This window comes from Myodes glareolus, chromosome 15 (assembly GCF_982192425.1).
Source record: "Myodes glareolus chromosome 15, mMyoGla1.1, whole genome shotgun sequence".
Classification (NCBI taxonomy): domain Eukaryota; kingdom Metazoa; phylum Chordata; class Mammalia; order Rodentia; family Cricetidae; genus Myodes; species Myodes glareolus.
In genome coordinates this window covers 4,219,295-4,242,277 of record NC_142040.1, presented here as the reverse complement: position 1 = coordinate 4,242,277, position 22,983 = coordinate 4,219,295, and the positions used below count along the sequence as shown (strand labels likewise).

The window sequence follows — 22,983 nt, the reverse complement described above, 5'->3', positions numbered from 1 at the left end:
TCAAAGTGTTAAATCTAAAGGTGATAATCTAGGTATGACTGCTCTAGTTTACACAATAGCCTAGCTATTTAAAAAGAGGCGCTAGAAGTCTAGTTCCCTGTCTCCCAAAGCCAAGGATTGTCTATGCATGGGGTTGGGGTAGGAAGGAATGGGGACTGCCGAGGCTAGCGAAAGGAGGGGCTTGGCCAGCGGTCAGAGGCCACAGAAAGGTTTGAGATGCTTAAGAACTTGACAGCATTTGGAAGAAACCAAGGCCACTTTTCAAAGGCGTCATCCAAAACCTCTCTTGCCCTATGGACCCCATCTGCCCTCTTCCTTTCATGCTGCTGCAAGCTGGATGATAAGAGGAAAGGGGATGGAAGAACTGTGTGGCTGTTAGCCTACAGCTAGCTGAAGCCGGAAGAGCGGGGATGCTCTAACTGTAAACACAGTGTAGGTTTTTGGCTATTATACAAGACTGGACTGACGGCACTGAAATGAGACCCATACTACAAGAGCCTGGGTAGCTGCTCTGGAGAAATTAGGAAACCCACCAAGGTTCCACCAAGGGGGACGTGTGAGAACAGGCAATGCTGCTTTAGATGGCAACATTCAGTCATTCTACTTCAATGCTAATCTATCCCAAATCATGATATCCTAAATTGTCAGAAAGCCCAGAGCTGAGACAAATTGCCATGGGTCACATGTCGAGAATTAAGATTTGTAGCATTTCAACTGCTACCCAAAATTTTGGGGTGTTACTTTGCGGTCTCTGTTCTATCTGTGAGCCTTCAGCATTAGTCAAAGACAGACACATAATGCTAAGATATGCATATGAACAGAACAGAGGAGCAAGGTTGTTCATTCAGACCAGAGAGGGAGGAACAGGCAAAGGCAGTATTGGGCTCCCTCAGGAATAGAGGCTTGTCCACAGCCATCTCTGAAACAAACTCAGTGGGGTTGTTCATTGAGTTGCTGCAAAGCTTTGCACATACAAATAAAAGATGGAAAGGAATAATTCTCAAATACTTAACAAAACACATAGAGAAAATTTACTAGGTCCCAGGTATCTCTACATATATATTACCATAACAATCACTGAACTACCTGTCCTGTTCACAGGCTGAGCAGATGGTCTTCTTCACTTGATCACAACCTGTAGCTTCCGAGTGGCAGACCCCGGATTCTAAGCCGCCCCGTTTAACTTAACTACATGCTCTGTACCAACCACATCAGCCAACGCCTGTGCTTGTCTGCTGCTTTTACCACCTCCCGTCTGTGTCGGTTTCCAGGGGTGGCTGCTCCCCTACCTGGGGCCTCATCTTGTTCTGCCATTAGTTAGAAAACGAAGGCAGTTTTGGTTGACTGTGACTGCGTGCTCCTCCATCTTCACCCTTACAGAAGCACCACAGTCCTTCTATTATCCTCAGTTACTACCACTTGGAAGGCTGAACAAGTGCTAAATGGAAAAGAAATGTCAATCAAAATGCGTACTGAATTTAAAGAAACCTGTCAATAGCTCCTGTGACTATGCAGGAGAATTGGTGTACCAATATTAGACTGCTATCTTCTACCACATCCTTGAGAAACAAGAGAAAGCTATTGAGAAAAACTATTGGGCCAGCTAGATAGCTCAGCAAGTCAAGGTGCCAGTTGCCAAGCCTGATGACCTAAGTTCAATGTCTGGGATCCACACAATGAAAGGAAAGAAATGATTCTTCAAAGTTGTCCTTTGACTGCTACATGTGTATATGCATATACATAGACATAAATATGTAAAAAGTAATTTAAAAATTCAGTAAATGAAATCAGAACCCATATGCAAGATGCAAATTGTGGCCAATGAAAAAAGCTCAAAACATTTCATTTCAGATTCCAAAGGAAACTTGAGGTATGAATGCAGAAACTGGAAAGAGATCCCCCCTTTGAAAATATTCAGTTAATCACAGCAAAAGGGAAGTGCCACAGGTAGCAACCTGCCACTGTGACCAATGCCTACATACCAGCTCTGAGAAGGCAGCAGGGGGGCACAGCCACCTGGATGGACTCTTGGCAGTAATTCATATCCTTTCTACTTCAATGGTAAATATGACCTTAGTGAAGAGTCTGCCTTGCTCATTTTTCTAGTATAGCATTAATGAGCACCATTTCTATGCCAGGCCCTAAGCCAGGGGCTGTGAATACTAGAATGATCAGGACAGTCTCCATTCTGTTGTAAACTAATTCTTATACAACTAGTATCCAGTTATAATTGTGACAAGTGTCATGAAGGAGAAACAGAGAATCAAGCAAGACATCAATATAGAAAGACAAGCAGAACATCAGGATGAGGACTCAGCAGAGTGAGGAAATGGAGCACAGAGCTAGCAGCGTGTTATGTTTAACATGGGAGGCCTTGGGATGAGAGTGACCCAACCATGTAACTCAACAATTAGCTGTGAACCCTCTGAAGAAATCATCAAATCTGAAGGACAAGCAGCAAGTCCTAGGCTGGCTAATATAAACCCGCCAGCTAATCATGTGGGCTCATCTTCAAGAAGCTCTTTCCTGTATTTCATAGACCAGGACAGGGAGTACTTATTGTCCACTTGCAAGTTCCCACGTTGTACTAATAATCTAATTAATCATAGTAGGAAAACCCAGCCTGATGGGTCAGCTGAATCAGAAAGGAAGAAGCTGACCAAGACCGGTCTCAGATTGTGGAGAATTAGGCACTCATGAAATGTCCAGAGGCCCTTGCAGCCTCTCAGTGCAGCCTGCGAAGACTAAAACCAAAAGGGCATGTACAGATAGGTCTAGCACTCCACAAACCCCAGACATCCCACCTCCACTCTTCAGGCCTATTTCTGCTTGTCCCCTTTGCAGCCAGTTAAAATAGATTTACTCTTGTCTGGAAAGCAATGTTTCCACAAACATTATCTAGATTTTCTAATTTTGGTGGCTATGGCTACTTTTCACTGACTTTTCCTAAGTTTTATGTAATGAAACGTCCACCATAGTTTTACTTTAGGGCTGAGGACAAGAGGTAAATGTTTAAGACAAACACAAAGCTAGACGTCTGATGGTAAAGGGTTGCTGACCCTCATTTATCTTTGAGGATCCCTGTAAACTTGACCAGGATTGCTGTTGACTCAATAGTTGCAGGTTTTTAATGCCAGTGCTCAACTGAGGCCTTTCCTTTCTTCTGCATTATCTTTTCAGATAATGTTTAGAAACTACAGATTCAGCTGGGGTAGTCTTATGCCCAATCCAAACTGGGTATCTGCTAATTCAAGATTTCAGTATTATGGGACTTAAGACCCAGAGCTTCACTCAAGTCAACTGAATTCTCATACATCAGGTTGCAAATGTCCCTGCAGGAACTGTGTAAAAACGCAGAAACCTGGGCCCTACCAAGAAATTCTAGTGTGGGTAATGCAAGTCATTTAAAAGAAGCCCACTTTTGAGAAACATTGCTCATAGCAAAAAACAGCAGCAATCTTTGATTAAAAGCCCGACATTTCACTAGAGTGCCCACCGGCTCTGTGTCCCTCCAGAAAGACTGGCTCTACCGGGGAGTGCGGAGCCCAGTTTAGCCACAGCTAAGTTTCTTTTCTCCCTTGTAACTCAAAAGTCCCAGATACATTCCCATTTAATAACGATCGTACCAGTACTGAGGGAAAAGAGCACCAGGGATCTCAGAGGAATTCTCTAGAAGGACCATGTTACACAGAAACAAAATTTGTGCAGTGGCATCTGAGTTGCAGACTGAAAGGTGGTCTCAGCGGTTAGAAGGCCTCTGCACTTCTAGTACACTGGCCAGTCTTTCCAGTTAATGTTTCAGAAACACCCCAGAGAAGAAAGTTCATCAACAGATTCTGTCACATGAATAAAATAGCATTTTTAGTTTACAATGATACACAACAAAGTTATTCACTTTTTTTTCGGATGCTGGAGACAAATATCTTTATTAAAGATACTACCAAAATTTTGGCAAACATTTCAAAACAGATTTGTAAACATAATGCTTCCCTTTTCAACCGGCAGCACTTTGAAAAGACGATACAAGACAACACAACCTGAATCAACATTAGTTCAAAATCCTTATATTTTGACCACATAACTTACGTTCCCACATGATAAGACAAGAGATAGTTTAAATCAACGTTAACAGATAAACTCCATGAAATGAAAGTTTGTGCTGTCTGATGAATCACAGTATGTTATGGTTAAATATTCTACTCTTTTTTATATTCCTGGTATCCAGGATGAAAAAAAAATCTTTAAATATACATCTGATGTAGGTAATAGCTTCTTTGCATATATCTTTCCAAAAATACTTTATAGCAGTATATAAATAGGTTACCTACACATTTAATTTTATCATTTTGCCCCAAAACTATAGATCTGTTTCATTTTTAACATATAAATTTTTTTGCCCAACATTAATGAAGCTGACAAACTGTTGAAATGGAAATGCTTTTTGTCTTCCACAATAGAAGTAGCAATGTGACAGAAATAAACAAACAACACCAACAATCTACGGTAACACTCATCAGCTGTTTAACCTGAGCGTCGGGCCTACTGAGCAGCAGCTCCTTACCTCCATGCAGCTCACATCCACATCAGTTCTGCAGACATACAAGCTGAACACACATGGTAGGCCACAGTGTACTTCCCATGGCTGTAGCTACTGATTAACCACACAATGTACACACGAGCAAACACCTTAAGGCAGCCATTGCAATGGGGGGTTTAACTTGCAGGGCAGATTTAACACTCTCGAGCCAGTTAGCCCATATGTATGTATGCATGTACGTGCATAGAAAACTACACACACATTCACACAACTTTCTATTTTTCAACCCTCCAAAACAATGTTTTGATTTTTTAAAATTTTGTGCAAATATCTAAATATCCTACCATTTAAGGCAAAGAGTTTGCATTAGGAAAGGTCAGAAAATAGGCTTGTGAAAAGCATTTCACCTTGCACATTATTGTTTTGTTTTAAACACAAGCAACTCAAGTGTGGACACTGCATACCTGATACCTAAAAAAAAAAAAATCATCTCTAATGACAAACACAAGTTTTCAAGGAAAAATTGATCTGAAGTCTAGACATTGGGTCCTCAGTATCTAAAACATTGCTTCTATTAACAAACAAGTTTTGGGGTGGGAGGAGAACGAGAAAATGAAAGCAGCTTCACAATTCAGGGAAGCAAAGTAGAATGAAGAGGGAAAAAAAGTTCACTAACACTGAAGCTTCCACAGCAAGTCTCAGCCTTTAGAATCTAGAGCAACTCATCTGGAATTTTAAATAAATAAGTTTAAGTTTATTCACATCTTCTGGTTCAAGCAGAGTTCTAGTGCCATGACTCTGCTTGCTGTTGGTCAAATTCACCTATTAGTCTTTTGATGTGAGCCAGCTTGTTATGAAGATATTCGCATCTGTATTTTTCTTCATGATAATTGGGACTGGACTGCAGACAAAGAAAACAATAAGGAATTAGGTCACAGAATTCACAGTGCTTCGCAGGCCAGACAGCACAGTGGTACCTACCTGCTTGATCTTCTGATATTCTTGTAAGACTTCTTCATGAACATTCTGCAAAATTAAAAATTAGAAATGAGAACATAAGGCCTTGGGTGGGGGGTATGGCAGTACAGTATCTAACAGGCATCTGGCAAGGTGTGGGAAATATTGATGAAGAGATGTAACTTGGGACATTTTTACGTTAGGCAGTTTGGTAGCAGTTATCAAAATAGCAAATGCAAAATTGTGTCAGCAATTCTACAAGTTCTGCACGTCTACCTACCTAAGCGTATGATGCAGATAAATATAAGATTAGCAGCTCTGTCCAGCAAAAGACATTACACACTATGCGAATGCCCCTCAGGCAGTACAAGGGATACCAGGATGACAGGAAGAAAAAACAAACAAACAAAAAACAAACAAACAAAAAACCAAAACCCCAAAAAACCAAACATAGAAGTGCTTTCTGAGCTGATATAAAAATTCTCTATGAAGCATTACACTAGTGAAAAAAAATCAAAGTATAATATGGGTAGTTTGATACTATCCTTAAAAATAAGACACAGTACTATATTTTTATTATTTAGTAACTTTAAAGATTCCTTCTAGATTTAGTGAGACCAGGAAACACAATAATGGTTTAAGTTACTAGAATGTAACACACTGGTGTCTCTCCTATGTAGTTGTGGTTGTATGTTTTACAATACAGCATATATTATAGTGGACCCCTCCCCCCCGACTGTGCTTCCTTATTTAAGAACTATTTCAGGTCCATTTGTTTCCTAAAGCAGCACTGAGGCTAGTCTGCTAGGTACCTTGCTCTAGTTAAGGCGATGGCTAGCAGGGAGGGGAGAGTGGAAACCAGTCTGTCTACCTGGTACTCTTTTGAACCTGGAGGAAGGCGTTTTCGTTGTGCATCCAGTTTAATAAATCTTCTGGCTACCGTCTCCATCCTGGCATGCAGAGCCCTGTACTCATCATATTCAGCATTGAAGTCATCTTTGTAATTCTGGCGCTGCTCATAGGAGACAATAGCAATATATTTTCTAATAATAAAAGAGAGAGAAACAGGATAAATGGAGAGAAAGAATAAGCCTGGGATGCCACCTTCTTGCATGTGTCTCCAGCAATGAACGTCACTCTGTCTCTGGTTTGTTGCAAGGTCACTCAGAGAGCCTCAAGAGTGTCCGTGGAGAACGAATGTGACAAACTCTCAGTGGCAATGGAATTCGAAGGGAAGCACACACATGAAAAATGCTCTTCCAGGGTCAATACCCCAACAACTTACTCCACACAGTGGAGGAGACCAAGACACCTGCTAGCAGTCATCTCAGGAGACGCTTGATGGGTACCATGACAACAGAATGCCACACAGCCACTGAGCACTCAAGCCAAAGCTGGACCAGGACCCTTTGCTTTGTGATACAAGGTGTCTTTTAGACCTGTGAAGCAGACGTTTTCAACAAGGGGCTTCTGGTTTGTTCTCCCCATTTCTTTCTTGACATTTCTAACTAGACAAATTAAAATTTTTTTTTTGACAGAGTGAGGCCCTCCAGTTTTATATCTCCCTCCCACTTCCAGATAAAGAAGGATTTAATAATATGTGTACATGTAGTTCCCTACATGAATGTACCACATGTGTGCCTGACGTCCATCCCCTGGAATCTAGAATAGGGCATTGGCTCTTCAACTGGACTCATAGACGGATGTAAACTACTTAATATGAATGCTGGGAACTGAACTCTAGTCTTCTTGAAGGGCAGCAAACACTCTTCACCAGCAACTCATCTCTATAGACCTCCCTTTTGGGTTTTTGAAGAGACAGCCTCAAATTACCCAGGCTGGCCTCCATTTTACCCTGTAGTTGAGGCTGGTCTTGAAATCCCCTTCTTCCTACCTCTATTTTTTAAGTGCTAAGATTACAGGTGTGCACTGCCACACACAGAGGATTCTTCCAGCACTTTCCAACACTAAGAAGGCCAGCGCTGTGCTGCATAGGCTAATTTACTGTCTTAATAGATGTCACAAATCTGTGACTGGTCGTAGAATCTACTAAGTGAAGACCATCTTCACAATATGCCAGGTGATTCAGCAGTAGATCAGGCAGCTGATGGGAGCTGCAGGCTGCATGCTGAGGCGCACACTCGGGCCTTATGGTGGTGACATCTCAGAACCGGGGCCTCTTCCAGACGGTTTATATAACCCTACCAGTTTATTTAAGTCGCTGTGTCACAGATGCCTTTCTGGGAAAGTGGGAAAAGTGACGCAGTGTGCAAACTGAGCGTCCTCATTAATATTTTTATTTCTGCTGAGTTAATACAGTGTGGAGGTTGGGTTTTTCTAAGTGTAACTGAGGCAGTGGTAGTGTTGATGATCTAAGCTGCCCTGCTGATCTGAGCTGCAAAAGGAATGCTGCCAGCCACACTCGAGTGTCTCACAGCGCCAGAGGAAGCCCTGAGGGCGAATGAGGTTCCTGGGAATAAGCACGCAGAAGTAAAGACCAAGCCAATCTTGAAACTCGGGTTTAAGTCATTGTGTAATACATTTATTTCACTTTCTAAAAATCTGACCTTTACTATTTTATTTAATAACTTAGTTAAGGAAAAATATCAACTAGGCCAACAACTGTGATGCTCGTTAATACTGGCATTTTAGCAGTCAATATTTTCTAACAAATTCTTATGATTTTACAGTTGGTTTTTAATGAAATGAAAGAGTAAAAATGTATAAATATGGAATAACTTACAACCACATAAGCAACAAAAGCACTCTTAGTATGTAAAAATTAGTAATACTGTAGTTACAAGTGAATTATTCAAACACTAATCATACAGGTTTTATTAAGTCTCCTTTTGGTTTTCTGATGAGGTAATTTATGTTCTGTGTTTTAGAAAAGTTCTTGTTACTTTTAGAAAATAGCTGTACTGGTTGGTATAAAACTTAAATTTTTAGCTTGGGTAAAATACATTGCTTTTATTTAAGCAAATAAGCACACAACAAGAGAAAGGATTTGCGGAGGCAGAGGATCAACACTTTCTGCTGAAAGACTACATTAATACATTAAGAGCAACCTAAACATTTCATAAATACAGTTACGCTGGCAAACACAGCAAAAGCTCTGAACCCATGGTAGAATTTTTAGGATTATATATATATATATATATATATATATATATATATATATATATATATATATACCACTATTAATAGAAGGATTTAAAGTCTATCAGAGAAGAACACTGTGTGATTCCAGGGCTCAGCTTTCAGAAGTCTAAGGAGAAGCAGGTTAGTGCAGGGGTGGAAGCCATCAGCAGTGGGTCTGTGGGACTGTCATGGAAGACTGGTCTCCAGGAGGATGCTTACACTATCTCAGACGGCAGAGGACTTTGGAAGGCTGCTCAGGTTTTTGTGAGTTGAGGTTGATGATTAGCATGATGCTTTCTCATCCTCCACCAAGTGCAGCTTTTACACTGGTGTTAAGCAGAAGTGACAGCTTTGGAAATCTAAAATATTCTCTTCTGTGCAAGAAGCAAGGTTAAAAGTATCGCCTAACTTTGCCCTTATGAGATGGCATTAACAGAAAAGCTTAGATTATATTTTCATGTTCCATGTTGTACCTATTTTGCAAATTTGTTTCATTTTGAAAGCTATCTGATATCAGAGCTTTTTGCTCTTCCACGCCCCACCTTTCCAGGCACTTGCAATTTAATAATTTTCCTCTTACAGAGTCTTTGATTGTATGAAAAAGCTAGAATTATAAGTCCAAGTTATAATTTCTGTGATAAGCAGTTACAAACAACATTCCTAGCTCAGCATTTAGCAACTTGTTGTCACAAGAAAAACATACCTGGTACTAAAATGAAATAACTTTACTATTCTTTTCTCCTAAAATTGAGAAAAGACCTTTATTTACATAAAAATGAAATTATGCCTACTCTGTATTTTTCAGCATGGAGGTTCAGGCACTCTGGAGCACTGAGGGCCCCTCTGGGGGTTGTGCACTGATGGACTATCAGCTTTGGAGGCTGTGAGGATGCTCAGTCTGGCCCTGGAACAAAGACAAGCCTCTTTATACTTAAAAACCAACTCTGCTCTGAGCAGGCAAGGCACAAGCTGCCCCTGAAGACAGTGGTGGACTGCAGACAGCAGGATTAAGGGCAGCTTTTCAATATTAGAGGACTCTATTTCTGGAATTTTACTTTTTTGATTTGTAAATTATGAGAAAAGATTTTGCAAATTTTCTAAAAATTAAACAGCTTACTCCATTGACAGACAGAAAACTTACATCAAATAATCTGGGAGTTCAATTGTTGAAGAAGGCTCCATGGAGGTAGTGCAACCTTCTTTAACTCCTATGAAGAGGGAAAAAAATCAGTATGGTTATCAAATGCCTCTAACTTTGAAACAGATTAGAAACATCTGGACTTTTCCTCAAATTCTTTCCTTCCACCTCAGTAAGCAACAGCAAGCAAGGAATACAATCGAACACAAACAATGGAGCCTGTGACCAGTGCCAGCAGAGCTGACGCCAGGCGTTTACAGCACCCTGCCTACTGCAGAGTCTGCACAGTAAAGGAATTCCATCTTAACCCAGGGTCAAGCTTCTATTCTTTCATCAACAGTGTGGCATCTGCCTAGCAATTCCAAGACTGTGGTGGCAGATGCAGCCAGACAATGGAAGGTAACATTTTACACCAACATCTACTTTTCATTGAGACTCAAACAAGGCAGGAGAAATAATAAAGTCTATGGTAGCAGCCTGTTTGGTCATTGTATTTTTACTGCCACCCTTTTGGAGCCAGGCAGTGGGACTGCGTAGGAAGTTTTTCCATCAGTTCATATCAAGGTGTTAATAAATGTGGATGAACACTCCTCTCACCTTTGGTTCTCACAGTACTAGACAGAGGTCAGGGAAAACAACAAAAAATGTAGCAGTTATTCCTGACCATGCTATTAAAAGGTCAAATTCCCAGGATTACATTGTTTAACATACAACTTGCAGGGGCAGTGTTTAAACATTTCATTAAGCTATTTTTTTTAAAGCACACTTAATAACTGAAACTTTAATTTGCTGGTAAAGCATATATTCACTATAAAACAAATGTGAATATCTAAATTTCTTAATCGTTTGAAAGATAAAATAGATAACATAGACTCAGTGGGCTCACTGTTCACTTATACAAATTTGACTCAGGCATGGCCACACAAAAGCCTGAGACTTCAAGGGAGAGCATCACGGAGAGAGTCCTTCTTCCTTGTCATGGATGGCGGATACAGAGAATGATAGGTCTGGATCTGTCCTCCACTTGGGATGATCATACTTGGTTCTGAAGTTTTTCTACATACCACACAAGGAGGACGGAAAGACATTAGGCCTGTTTTCCCGAGTCTCTAGCCCTGAGAACACAGTTTCTGTGGTAGTCTCGGCATACTGGAATCCAGTCCTCTAGGTACGAGGTGACTCAGAACCACCCCTAAGGGTGGGAGTGTGGAAGAGAGAGTACCTAGGAGTCTGGTTTATTAAATCCAAACACGAAATTTTACTTCGTGGTCCTATCCTGACTTGACAAACTCAAGTACAGAGCAGTATGGGGGGGGGGGAATAACTTACACTTGGGCCATTATCTACTATTATGCTGATCTACACACATCAAGAGATCGGCTTTGTCATGCAACATACCCAACCCAGGTCAACTGCGTCTTACTCTTAAGTCCTCCTCTGCAAACTTCGCTAAGAAAAAATAATGAAAACTTCTATTTGGTAGAAACAGTCAGTTAAACCCCAGGATTTCAAGCCTTCAGTGTTATGAGAAAGACAGGAAGTAACTAGAGATGCCAGTTTCCTAACAAAATACTCTGGTCTCTATCAAGGTGAGAGCAGCTAGGAGCCTTGTGAAGCAAATTACATTCACAGCAAATGATGATGATGATAATGTGAGCTTGCCTGTTTTACAAAGAATTTGACAGTCTTTCTGTGCTAATACTAATTACAGCAGGAGCACCTCTGGCTTCTCAAAAGGAAGGAAATGGGTATTGCTATTGCCTATTGTGTATCTCTTTCAATCAGTTCAAGAATGGCATATACCTGTTACGCGGAGGTTGTTCAATATGACAGAGAAGGACAATGCACCAAAGGGGAGTCTTTGGAGAACAGCCAAGTCACTTTAAAATGCCATTATAAATCTACATAAAGAAATCATGTTTAATACTTGGCTAAAGAGACTGAAGTGACAGCTACAAGGTAGAGGAAAACCAGATGGTACAAAAGCACAACATTAGAATTAATTCAATAGAAGGTCAATTGCTGAAAGGGTTGTTCTACAGAGCATCACCTACAGCTCATGCTCCTCTTTAAACAAATGTAAACTACCTTCACTGGGGTTTGGACTGGAGCTCCTCAGCTTGGCAGGTTCTTCTCTCTGAAGGTCTTCTTCCTTTTCCTCCATTGTCTCAACGTCGTGCTTTTTTATTTGGTCCTTTTCCTTGTGTTTTTTAGACTTCTTTTTAGACTTCTTGTGAGACACTGGTTGGTTTTCTTCTATAGGCTTTGGACACTTTAGCAGAACTGAGCCAGGGGGCAAGGTTTCCAGACAAGTCCTAGAGGTATATTTGTCTTGCTGGTCCTCAAAAATGCTACCGTTTTGACTAAAACTGTCCACAGGTAGGTCTTGAGTCCCCCGGCCTTCTGGAGTGCTAGGGGAATTGGAGTTGGAATTTACAGTCTGAGGAGGATTTGAGACAGGCAGGTGGGTTGAAGGCAGTGGTGAGGGCGTGGGGATGGCTGCAGCTGCAGGGGGCGGTAGGAGGCCTGCAGAAGATTTTTCACTGGTGGGATTCAAATGGCCATTTAATGTTGGTGGGACTCTGTTTGTCAGGTGAGATATTCGAGCTTTTTTGTTCATTAAAGGATCAATGAAATCGGAATCCAAAGGCCGTTTCTGGAGGTGGGGGAAGAAAAGGATGAGGAGCCTTACTCATCATACCATACATTAAGTTTACTCAAAAAAGAACCTCCCAGAACACACACACGCGCACGCACACACACACACACACACACTCACTCTAAGAACCCTCAACCAAACATAAAATCCAATTTTTGTTCCTCTGTCAAAAGAAGAATAGGGGAACATTACCCAAATAGTATTTTTATATCTTGCAGGCTCCCCTCAGTCCCAGAGACTATTCTGATTTACGTGCAGTGGACACTCACAGTACTAAATAGAAGGATCACCCCCATGCTGGCTGCAGTGGACACTCACAGTACTAAATAGAAGGATCACCCCATGCTAGCTGCAGCTGTCCTAGTTCTACTAAGTGCGGAGAGAAAGTAGTTTGCACCATCTGACTCTGTGAGAACTAGTAAGGCCGGCAAAGGGCAACGGACTCTGATTAGCTAAAGCGCTCCAGCTGTAAATATGTTGACTGCCACTTATCAGTTTTAGCATCACACTGTGAACTAGTTCATCTGTACACTAATCATTTTTGAAATGTCATCTTATTTTTTCACTGTACATTCGTGTTCACAATGTTGTAAACTCAGTCTATAAAGACTGGCTCATTAAAATGAGGTAGATATACTTTATAAATCTTGCTTTATTAGCTCATTCCAGTATTCACAGTAACACTATGTAAGTTACAAAGGAAAATGAACAATTGAAAGTATAAAATTACAAGTCAGCTATATTTTGTACTTGAACTTAAAAAAATAGTTAATAAATCCATTAATTCATTTCTATTTTACTTTAGTATGGAGTATGTAATTCAATCAGAGATGAAACAGCTTTACAGTAATTGTCATTAAAAGTGACGTTTCCACAGACTCCCGACACGTGAAGCTGGACCTACTCATTTGTCCTGTGCTGTGCAGGATCCTCACAGTGACATCCAACACTCTGAGATACAGCTAGCCTCTTGCTTGTGCTCCCCACACATCTGTCTGCTTCCCCCTAGGTATGGGGGTAGGGTGGGGCACTCAGGATAGGGGATCTCCCTGAGACATTCCAGTGAGATGCTTCTAAACTAGAATACAGTCTGATTATGAGTCTTCTGATTACTGTCAAATTGAAAAAAAAAACTTTAAAGGAAATGCATTTAAAAAGTGCACCACTTTTTAATTTGTCCAAAATATATTTTCCACAAGAATGTTCCTCCAGACACATTTCAGAAAAATCAAGTATCTTCAATTTTCCATATAACCTGAGAATTATATGGAACTGGATGTGTCTTACACATTTACAATAAATTTAAATTTTAAAAGTGGCAGGCAAGGTCTACGCAGTAAGCCCTTTGACAAGCACTGCAGCACAGTGCACAGAATTCTAAATGAGGTCAAAACTGCAAATCTGGCCAGGACTTGGCTCTGGGCTTTGGCCAGGTCATCTGTGCAGTTTCCTCACTTACAAATTAGAGACTGGTTGGCTGACTGCGCTGAGCTGCAGGGCAGGCCGAGGGTTTTGTAACTTCCTGACATACCTGAGGAGATGAGGCAGCATCTTTGTTGGAACTCGTGGGAGACTCTGACCGGCTAGTGCCAGCACTCTGAGACGGATTTAGTTTCCTGTAAAGGAAATGCATTTTCCAGGTAATAAAGAGGACTTTGGCCAGAATATTACTTATCTGTACCATTTGTAAAGACAAAGGGAAAAAAGGGTCTTACCTGGAGAGAACCAACTCTAGTGTGCGTCTGTCTGTCTCACTATAACCCGGCCAGTCTCGCTGCAGGTCCTTAAACACATAATCCTTTAAGGTATAGGAGAGGTCCTTAGGATTCAGATTCGCCACCTGGAACACAGCACAAATGGAGAATCAGCTATTTTTGTTGGCTATATAATTCATTTTTATGGTTCTCCTGGGAAGATACCCAAAGGACCCTATATCCTACCACAGACACTTGTGCATAACGTTCACTGCTACTATTGCTTACCAGAAAGGAAGTGCAGCCAGTCTAGCTGTCTACCTTCTGTTGAGGAACGGATAATGAAAATGTGGTGCCTGCGCGCGCACACACACAGGGGTTTTATTCAGCTGTTAAGGAAAAATGAAATTTGCAGGGAAAATAGATGGAACTGGGAAGCACCATATGAAGTAAAGGAATATAGCCCCAGGAGACAACCATCCTCATGTTTTTTCTTGTATGTTTTCTTGAACGTTTGATGTTTGTATACATATAATTTTGTAAGCTAACACATGCTATGGCACTCCTACGAGGACAACTTTGTGGAGTCAGTTTTCTCTTACACCTTCGGGTGTGCTCTGAGGACTAACTCTAACAGCCAGGCTTGCAGAGAAGCACTTCTACTCACTGAGCCACTTCCAGTGCCGCTGAATCACTATAAAAATCCTTAGTCACTTCTATTTAAGCAGAAAACAAACAGGATCCTAGATGGCAAGTTACCACCTCTCAACCAGCAGCACAAAGTGTCCCTACAAATAACTACCAATTGTGATAATCTTGCTTTTTATTTCTTTTGTGATAACTAAGTTTATTTCTTTTATCTGCCAGCTTTCCTGAAGAACCATTTATTCAAGGTCCTTGAAATCACCTCAGACCAATAAGCAAAATCACAAAATAAAGGCCCCTCAGACCTCTGTTAGAGAGCTTATTCCCAAGAGAGATCTCTTCCAACTCCTAACTTCAGTTTCTAGAATGTCCAGGTCAATAATGTAGTCACTTCACAAATCTATGGCCAAACCAAAAAGTGCTAATAATTTTTATTGATAGCTTTATGCTTTACATAATGAATTCTAGTCCTTTTAATCCTGCATTCTGTTTTCTCCTCCCTCTCAACAAGTTTCCCTCCTACACACCAAAAATACTTAAGGCTAGGGAAAAGGTATTCCTTCCATAAGTTTGAGGATGGTCTTTTCAGTAATTTGACTTCTTGTGTCAAAAAGTTTGCCAGATTTAACAGTTTGTTTCATATGAGAACTAATGTAGTATTAATGTTGTCATAAGGCAGCCTTTTAATTTTGTAAATAAATGAATACAAGATGCAATCAGACTTTCTTTGAAGTGGAATGTACAGAACAACGGCTTTTCTTTTCTCTGACAATATACAAACTAACACCACATCCGCAGCATAGTCGCCTCTTGAGGTTTGTAAGGATAATCTCTGGTCACTTCCCTCGCCTCAGGGCCTTTTCTAAGTCTCCTATGCTCATGCTTTTATAAGAGGATGCACTCAGTAACTTCCTCTTGCCCTGTTTTCTTCATTTTTCTCCTTCCTGAGTTCACTCACTAAAATTTACAATGCCCAATCTACATGATAATCCCCAAATGTCCTCTGAATACTTCTGTGTACTTATGAATACATCTATTGGATCTGATCTGTCTCATTAGCATTTCCAAGGAGAATCTCAGCAGAGCTGTTGGCTACCACACCCTCACACCTGTCCCTTTTCTGCACTTCTCTAATCAGTAGCTCAACATCCACAAACGAACTGTTCTGGTCAGAATTTACCCAGAAGCTCAGGCCCCTTTCTTTTCTTCATCTCTGTTAGGAAGGTTTTCTCAAAATGTAGCTCTAATCTATGAAACCAACTCCACCAGACCAAGCTGCCAACATATCACACCTTGATTTCTGCGGTAGACTTATTTAAGTAGTTCTTCTCTTCCGTTCTCAACCCTTGTGCCATTCTTGACATGAAAGTGAGTGGTCTTATTGAAAGTATAGATCAGATTACAGCATATTCTTGCTTAAACTCCACTGCTACTTCCCATCTCACTCAGCATAATCTCCTTAGCCTTGGTCTGCAATTCCTTCTGGGATTTAGTCTCTTTCATTTCTGCCAGGCTTCCAGAAATGATGACTTTTCTTGTCTTTTGCTTTTCATTTCAGCTAAGAGATAACCAAGAAAGAGTTTCCCTAAACTCCCCTTTAGGAGTAGGTCTCTTGCCTAGCCCCTTGTAGATATACTTCAGAAGGCCAGGGATTACCATGTGGTGGGGAAACATGTTATCTGCTATAATCCAGGCACAGTCGCCCCTTGTGTTCAAAGGGGATGACCCCATATCCTCCATGAAAATTATATAGATTTAAAGTATCTTCCATAGTATAAACAACCTCTAGGTTACTTACAACAGCCAACAAAATATAAATATTATATACAAGGTTGTTATATGCTCTTGTTTGAGGAATAAAGTCTACACATGTTCAGTATAGGTGCAATTAAACTGCGGTCTTCAGTTAGTTAAATTCATAAATATAGAACCTACTGATACAAAGAACCAGCTATACTCAATGGACAGAATGAATGAGCAATGAATGTGAGCCTGACACAAATATCCAAAGGTTAAGATTTGGATTAATTGAGTTGTTTTGATTTTTTTAAAAAAGGCTTTCCAGGAAAAGTCATTCTAAGGAAAAGGAAGCTATACATTTGTACACCAACTTAGTGGTAAACAGTTTTAAATCAAATCTAGCACATTAGTAAGTATTTTAATATTTTAATTCATAACACTCACAGGGTACTCAAAGAAAACTACAATGTAGGTAACAAATCAGCAAAAATACCCATTGGCATGGGTAAAACAGAACTGATCATTAGCTAGCATGTTTGCTACTAGCTAGTTGGTGATAAAATAACCCTTTTTTTTTTTTTTTTTTGTTAAGTTGCTTATTCTGTTACTCTATTCCTTTCCATGCCAGTTTTGGTCAGTTTCATGAAGCAAAAGTCATGGTGGCTGTTCAGGATAAGAAATGCACAGGTAAGAACTGGCTTCAATCACAGTTTATTCTGTGTGTCCGTTTTCTTTCTTCTGAGGATGAAATGATACGAGGCACATAGTACAAGCTTCCCAAGTGGTGGGTGTTACTGGCCTCTAAGTCTGTTCTCACTGGGCTAGTGGTTTCAGCTCACTCTGAACATCCAGATTACTCGAGGGTTATCTACATTGTGCTCACATCCCTCTTTCAGGCGCTTCACTGGCACAGGGAGATTAAAAAGATTTTTGGGATATTCAAATATACAGCCAGGATGAAACTGTACTCAGTGATTTTTCAAAACAACCTGATCACTAGCTCTCGTATCCAAGTGTTCAGGGTCAAATATATCCATTTTAAGATATGGCTTTCTATACCTCCAGCATCACAGAGTTACTGCTATGTACAGTGGTAGCTTCTATAAGGTTACTCTCCACCATTTTGCCTTATTTCTCTCCTATCTTAGAAGGTAATTAATATTTCCTGTAGGTATATTTACCAATGAATTTACCGTGTATTTTGTGATATGCAACCTGACTCTTCCCTCAACAGAAGACTGAACTAACACTCACTCTCATTCTCATTCACTTTCCCTTTTACCCTTTCTCTTTAGATTTAATAAGGGCTGTGTGACATATAGATTAAATAAAGATCCCTCCAAATGACTGAGGGATTAGCTAATCCCAATCTGCGGATGATGGTTTTACTCTCTCATAACATTGTAGTACTACGTTTTGAACATAAGCTAAAACTTAACGAAAATAGACTTAAAATTGTATTTCATGTTATCAAATAAAATATGGAATTTTTAAAATGATGAAATTTAAGAACAACTTTGAAAATGTCATTACTTTTTTAGAAAAAAATAATAGATGGAATTCTGTTTAAGATAGATCTGAATGTCAATTTACGTTTATCACCTGAAGTAAGTGTGAAAAATATAGGAAATCATCATCTGATAGTTCTTTAATGAAAAACAAAATGCCTACTTCACACTGTAGTATGTATTTATGAAGTAACTGATCATAGCTACTCCTGAAATACTCATATCCCTTAATAGAGATAAGTGACTGATCTTGCACACAATGGCCAAAAGATACAAAGTAATAAGGGCTTCAAAGAACATGGAAGTAACCACACATTCTAAACGAATTACTAGGCAAAAGTATTATTGTGCCTTATACCAATGGAAGACCAACAGAGGACATCATACAACTTTGCCTCTATAAACCAATGAGATGTAGGTGATATAAATATATAGTTTAGGTGTCTTAAGATGAAAACAAACAAAAATAACCAAATGAGGATAATGTTTACATTTCAATCAGCTTTTAATGAAATGCTTTAAAAAAGGTGACTTAAGCTGGACATAGTGGTGCGCGCCAGTGCTACGAGCACTCGGGAGGTGGAGGCAGGACGATCACCAAAACTGAGTTTAAAGCAAGTCTGAGAAACTTAGCAGTACTCCATCTTAAAAAAAGAAAACAGCTCAAGATGCCCTAACCTAATAATATTAAAGAATTATATTTATACATGAAATTTCCTATCTCAAAAATAGTGACAATATTAGCAATAGGCAGAGTTTTTTTATGTTGTTTTGAAGACAGGAGCCTACCCAGGCCGAAACTCACTCTGTAGCTCAGGATTATCCTGAACTTGTGATGGCTCTCCTGTCTCCATGTCCTGAGTCCTGCTATAGGCAAGTCCTGTTTATGAGGTACTAGGGATCAGGCACAGAGTTTAAAGCACACTGAGGAAGTACTCTGGCAAAGCCCATCATGTGTTCTTAAGTGGACCTCCTCAAAAGACACACATAGAAGCCTAGTTGTCCTCACCTGCTGCAGAATTGCTCCCAAGGAGTTCTTGTCCTTTTGATTGACACCATCTTTCTGCAGGCGGGCAAGCAGCTCAGGTTTCTTGTAGGCTTTTAGCGCCAGTAAGTGAATGACCCTGTCCCTGTATGGCCTCTGAGACACACTGCTGCTGCCGTGAGTCTTCCGGATTGTGTTTGCAGGGTTCATGGGGGTTGACCTTTTCCTCTCAGGCACCGCATCTGAGGTTGCTTGAGGCGCTTTCCGAATTTGCACTCTTTTCCCTGAAGTCCAGTGGGGAAGACACTGTTACAAATCTGTGCGCTAGAATATAAGGAGCATGTCAGCTTCCACAACCCCATTTAGGTAACTTTTATGTCCAGAAGAAAGAAAGATCATTTTATTTCAATTTTTACCTTAAAGAAACATAACAACAGAAAGTATTCTAACAGAATTCCTATAATATGGAGCAGGAATTTTTAATAGAATTATTTCTTAAAATTAGTATGTATTATAGAGATACTTTTGCCATTTAGCTATATGTGGATAATAATTAGTGATACAAACAGAATAGAAAATTTTAGATAGTTGACTATTTGATGTCAGGCAGAAGGAAAGTAACTTCAACACTTCCTGTGTACTTTACAGTACTTAAATCTGCATGTAAGGCGTCACTTATAAAAAAGTGAGTAGAAACAGGAACCAAGAGGACATTGCCTCAAGAGCACATGGAGACATGCATGCCAGACTTCATAAGAAAATGCATTTGACTAAGCCAGGGATGTAGTTTCATAAACCCATAAACACAGACATCACAAAGAGCAGAGAACATCTACACGGTAACTACTCGAGATGGTCCTTTTTGGTGGGCAACGGCACACATGAGGAGTAAAGTCAGACCAACCGACCAACTGACCAACTGAGAATGGCCCACATTCTCAGAAGAGAACACAAATCCATCTGTCTTTAGACACCACACAGCAGGCCTGATAGAGGCACGGGAAATGGCATAATAAGGCACCCACTCCCTCAGGGCCAATGTCACTTGTGTCAGTAACACTTTCTGCTTGGACAGAAGACCAACAGCTGGTAACTTCTAGAGAATGTGTGTGTCAGAAGTGACCCGAGGACTCTGTACTCAAATCTGTCCAAATAGAGCAGCTCACTCAGCCTCAAGTAGGTCAGAAAGCAGTGTGCGATCTCTTTTTACAGTTTCTGAAGTAGAATCTCTTAGCTTCTTTACTCCACCTCATGGTCAAGTCCACTCCCTATCGGAGAGGGAGATCTGAAGTGATGCATCATCTAGGGGGACTTCACCAGGAGCAACACAGAAATGTAGAAATGACAGACAAGTAAAAGCCACTCTCATGAGCTGGGTCCACACATAATTGACTTCAGGAGCTCTGCTTACTAGTGTCTGTCCAGGCTGGGCCCAGACAAAACATAGATATCATCCTACCTCACGGCTGGAAAACTTCTTTGCGATTTGCACATAAGTGATGGCAAGTCTCAGATGAAATTACTGCACAGTGAAGGAACACAACCCTACATGGGCATTGCTTCATGATAAGGAAAACTAATTATGTAAAGTTTTAAGAGACGATTTACAGCTGTTTTTTAATATATTTTATAATTTAGAAAAAGTTGGATTGGATGGATAAAGACTAATATTTATCATGCACCGATTACGGTGTAGTGAAAGAAAGGCTTCAAGCCAGTGATTTCTTCAAGGTAAGCCTTATCTCCTTTTCACAGTTGAGAAATCTGGGGTTTTCAGTGGGGGATGCTCAAAATAGCGAAGTGCTTACTTAGCTCGTTGGGAAGGTCTGTGGTCACACCCAAATCGCCTTACTTGTACCTCTTCGTGGGAAAGGCTTTATGAACGAATGCCTAATGCTTTCCTGTTGTTTCAAGCTGGGCTGTAAGCTCTGTGAGGGCAAGGCCATGGCTGCTTTCCACCAGCAGAATGAGTCAGTCCTAAGACTGCAAACGCCAGCAAGCACAGAGGCCAGAGGCTGTACTTTCCCACATTGCAGACTGCCAGTTCGAAGACACATAAAAATCTATAACGCAAACCCTTGAGTCTATCATTTCTCAGCTGTGGCAGTATTAACATCTCATTCTTTGATCATTCAACAGAAATTTCTGGGGAAAAATAGGGTCAATGTCAATGAAAATTTAGGAAATACTCTAAATTCCACACTTCTGTCCTGCCTGCCAATTTCTGCTGAAAGCACGCCCTTAACTTCTTTCCCAATCAAGCTGTCATTTAGAAGTCACTCAGCCCTTGTCACTCCGTTTCTACCTGATTTACCTCAGCTCCTTGTTCTCAAAATGGCTCCCGGGGTTGCTGGGTTTCCTCTCACCTCCCAGAAGGAAGCACAAGAAACACAAAGGAGGCTGACAGGCCCAAAGAGGGAAACCAGCATGATGGTGGCTACAAGAATGGATTCTGATGAGCGAGAGGCCTACCGAGGCCTAGTGCTGGGCTCTGAAGCCTCTTCCCAGTACATAAAGGTCACCATCATCGGCTGTTCTTTCAGTCTCTGGCTGCTGGGTGACCATTCCTTTCAAATGATTGAAGGAACAACACAACAATACTGACACTGAATTACATTTAAACGTCACTTGCCTCTATCTCTCCAAACCTCTATCCAAATCTCCAATCTCTCAATCAGGAAGGAGCTCCAAGTCTCAGGAAAGAGAGGCTACAGATGAAGAAAACTTCGTGATATAAATATTAACAGAATTTTGATGCTAAAGAAAAAGAAAGTTAGAGAGGAAAGATGTTCAAAGAAGGCAGGGCAGCTGTATTTTTATTTTTAATATTTGCCTCAGAAAGGCCCTTTTTAATAAAACCTGTGGGAAAACCTAATTCTCTTCCCAGACCCAACTGCTAATCAATTCCCCAGGCTCTTTATATACAGCACAGTGGTACCAACAGAGTTGGCTAATCTGTGACTATATCTGAGTCACTGTTACACTTATGAGTCCATCTCTAGTTCCTCCATTTAATACTAGATGGTAAAATTATTTATCCTTCAGCCAATGGCTCTGAGTCAAAAGTGTGAAAGGAAAATGTTAACACAGCCATCAGAAAGAAAGTAGCAACTATAGTCTCCTTCTGTCGTAGTTTTTCTGCTGGATGGAAACGGGAGAACACCTTGAGCAACAGAGACCAAGGCTGCAGATGCTATCTGCAGGGAAGGGTAGCTTGGACTCTGGTTAAATACATAATCTGTTCAATAGCCTCAGCTGGTACCATTTGGCACCTGTGGAACTTTTCAAAGTGGGACACACACACATACACACACACACACACACCACACGTCTTCAACAGGCACGAAAATGTCAGAGCTACAACATACTTTAGATGTTCTCTGGTTTGGATAATTCCTTATCTAATATTTGAGGAAATTAAGGTCGTCAACGACTAGTTTCATTACTCAGATATACTAACTCATCAAAAATAAAGAAGGTGGAAAATTGAGAAGACAATCATAGATATTAGATCTGCTGGACTATTTTGTATACCTGCATAAGTATCAAAATATACAAAAATGGTAGTTCAACAAAATTCTAGAATGTAGGTAGGAGTCAAAAGGTGGGGATTAGTGACTTTTCCTTAAAAAATATGCTAATGTTCACCACTGACACAAACATCAAGAGCAGAGATGAAGTGTTACTAAAGAAGATGCCGCCATGTTGTCTAAGTAAAAGCATCCCCGGTTCCTCTCCAGACAAACAGGATTTGTTATGTTCCTCACTGGAAAGTTTCAGAAGCTCACAGCCCAGGAAACTAGGCAGATGACCCCTAGATCCTAACAGTTCAGACTTCATCCCTTAAACATGGCTTGTGTGGCCCAGCTCAGCTGGCAGAGGCCCAGCCTGGCACTGCGCCACACCACAGCACAGCAGGACCAGCGTGACTCTCGTCTGCCTCCACCCAGGCTCACACCACTGAAAGAAGCCTTGTTCT

At 40.6% G+C, this 22,983-nt stretch overlaps 1 protein-coding gene across 1 annotated transcript in view; it reads right to left on the bottom strand.

Annotated features, from left to right (window-relative positions):
- Positions 1–3,887: 3,887 nt before the first annotated feature.
- Positions 3,888–22,983, bottom strand: part of Ell2 (elongation factor for RNA polymerase II 2) — a 64,167-nt gene continuing 45,071 nt past the window's right edge. Inside the window, exons 5-12 of the mRNA XM_085676926.2 lie at positions 19,029–19,288; positions 14,148–14,272; positions 13,964–14,048; positions 11,862–12,429; positions 9,777–9,843; positions 6,366–6,537; positions 5,519–5,563; positions 3,888–5,438 (exon numbers count right to left, since the gene is read on the bottom strand). Of these exons, the coding sequence (XP_085533052.1) occupies positions 5,322–5,438; positions 5,519–5,563; positions 6,366–6,537; positions 9,777–9,843; positions 11,862–12,429; positions 13,964–14,048; positions 14,148–14,272; positions 19,029–19,288 (1,439 nt within the window). The 3' untranslated portion in view covers positions 3,888–5,321. The remainder of the gene's footprint in view (positions 5,439–5,518; positions 5,564–6,365; positions 6,538–9,776; positions 9,844–11,861; positions 12,430–13,963; positions 14,049–14,147; positions 14,273–19,028; positions 19,289–22,983) is intronic.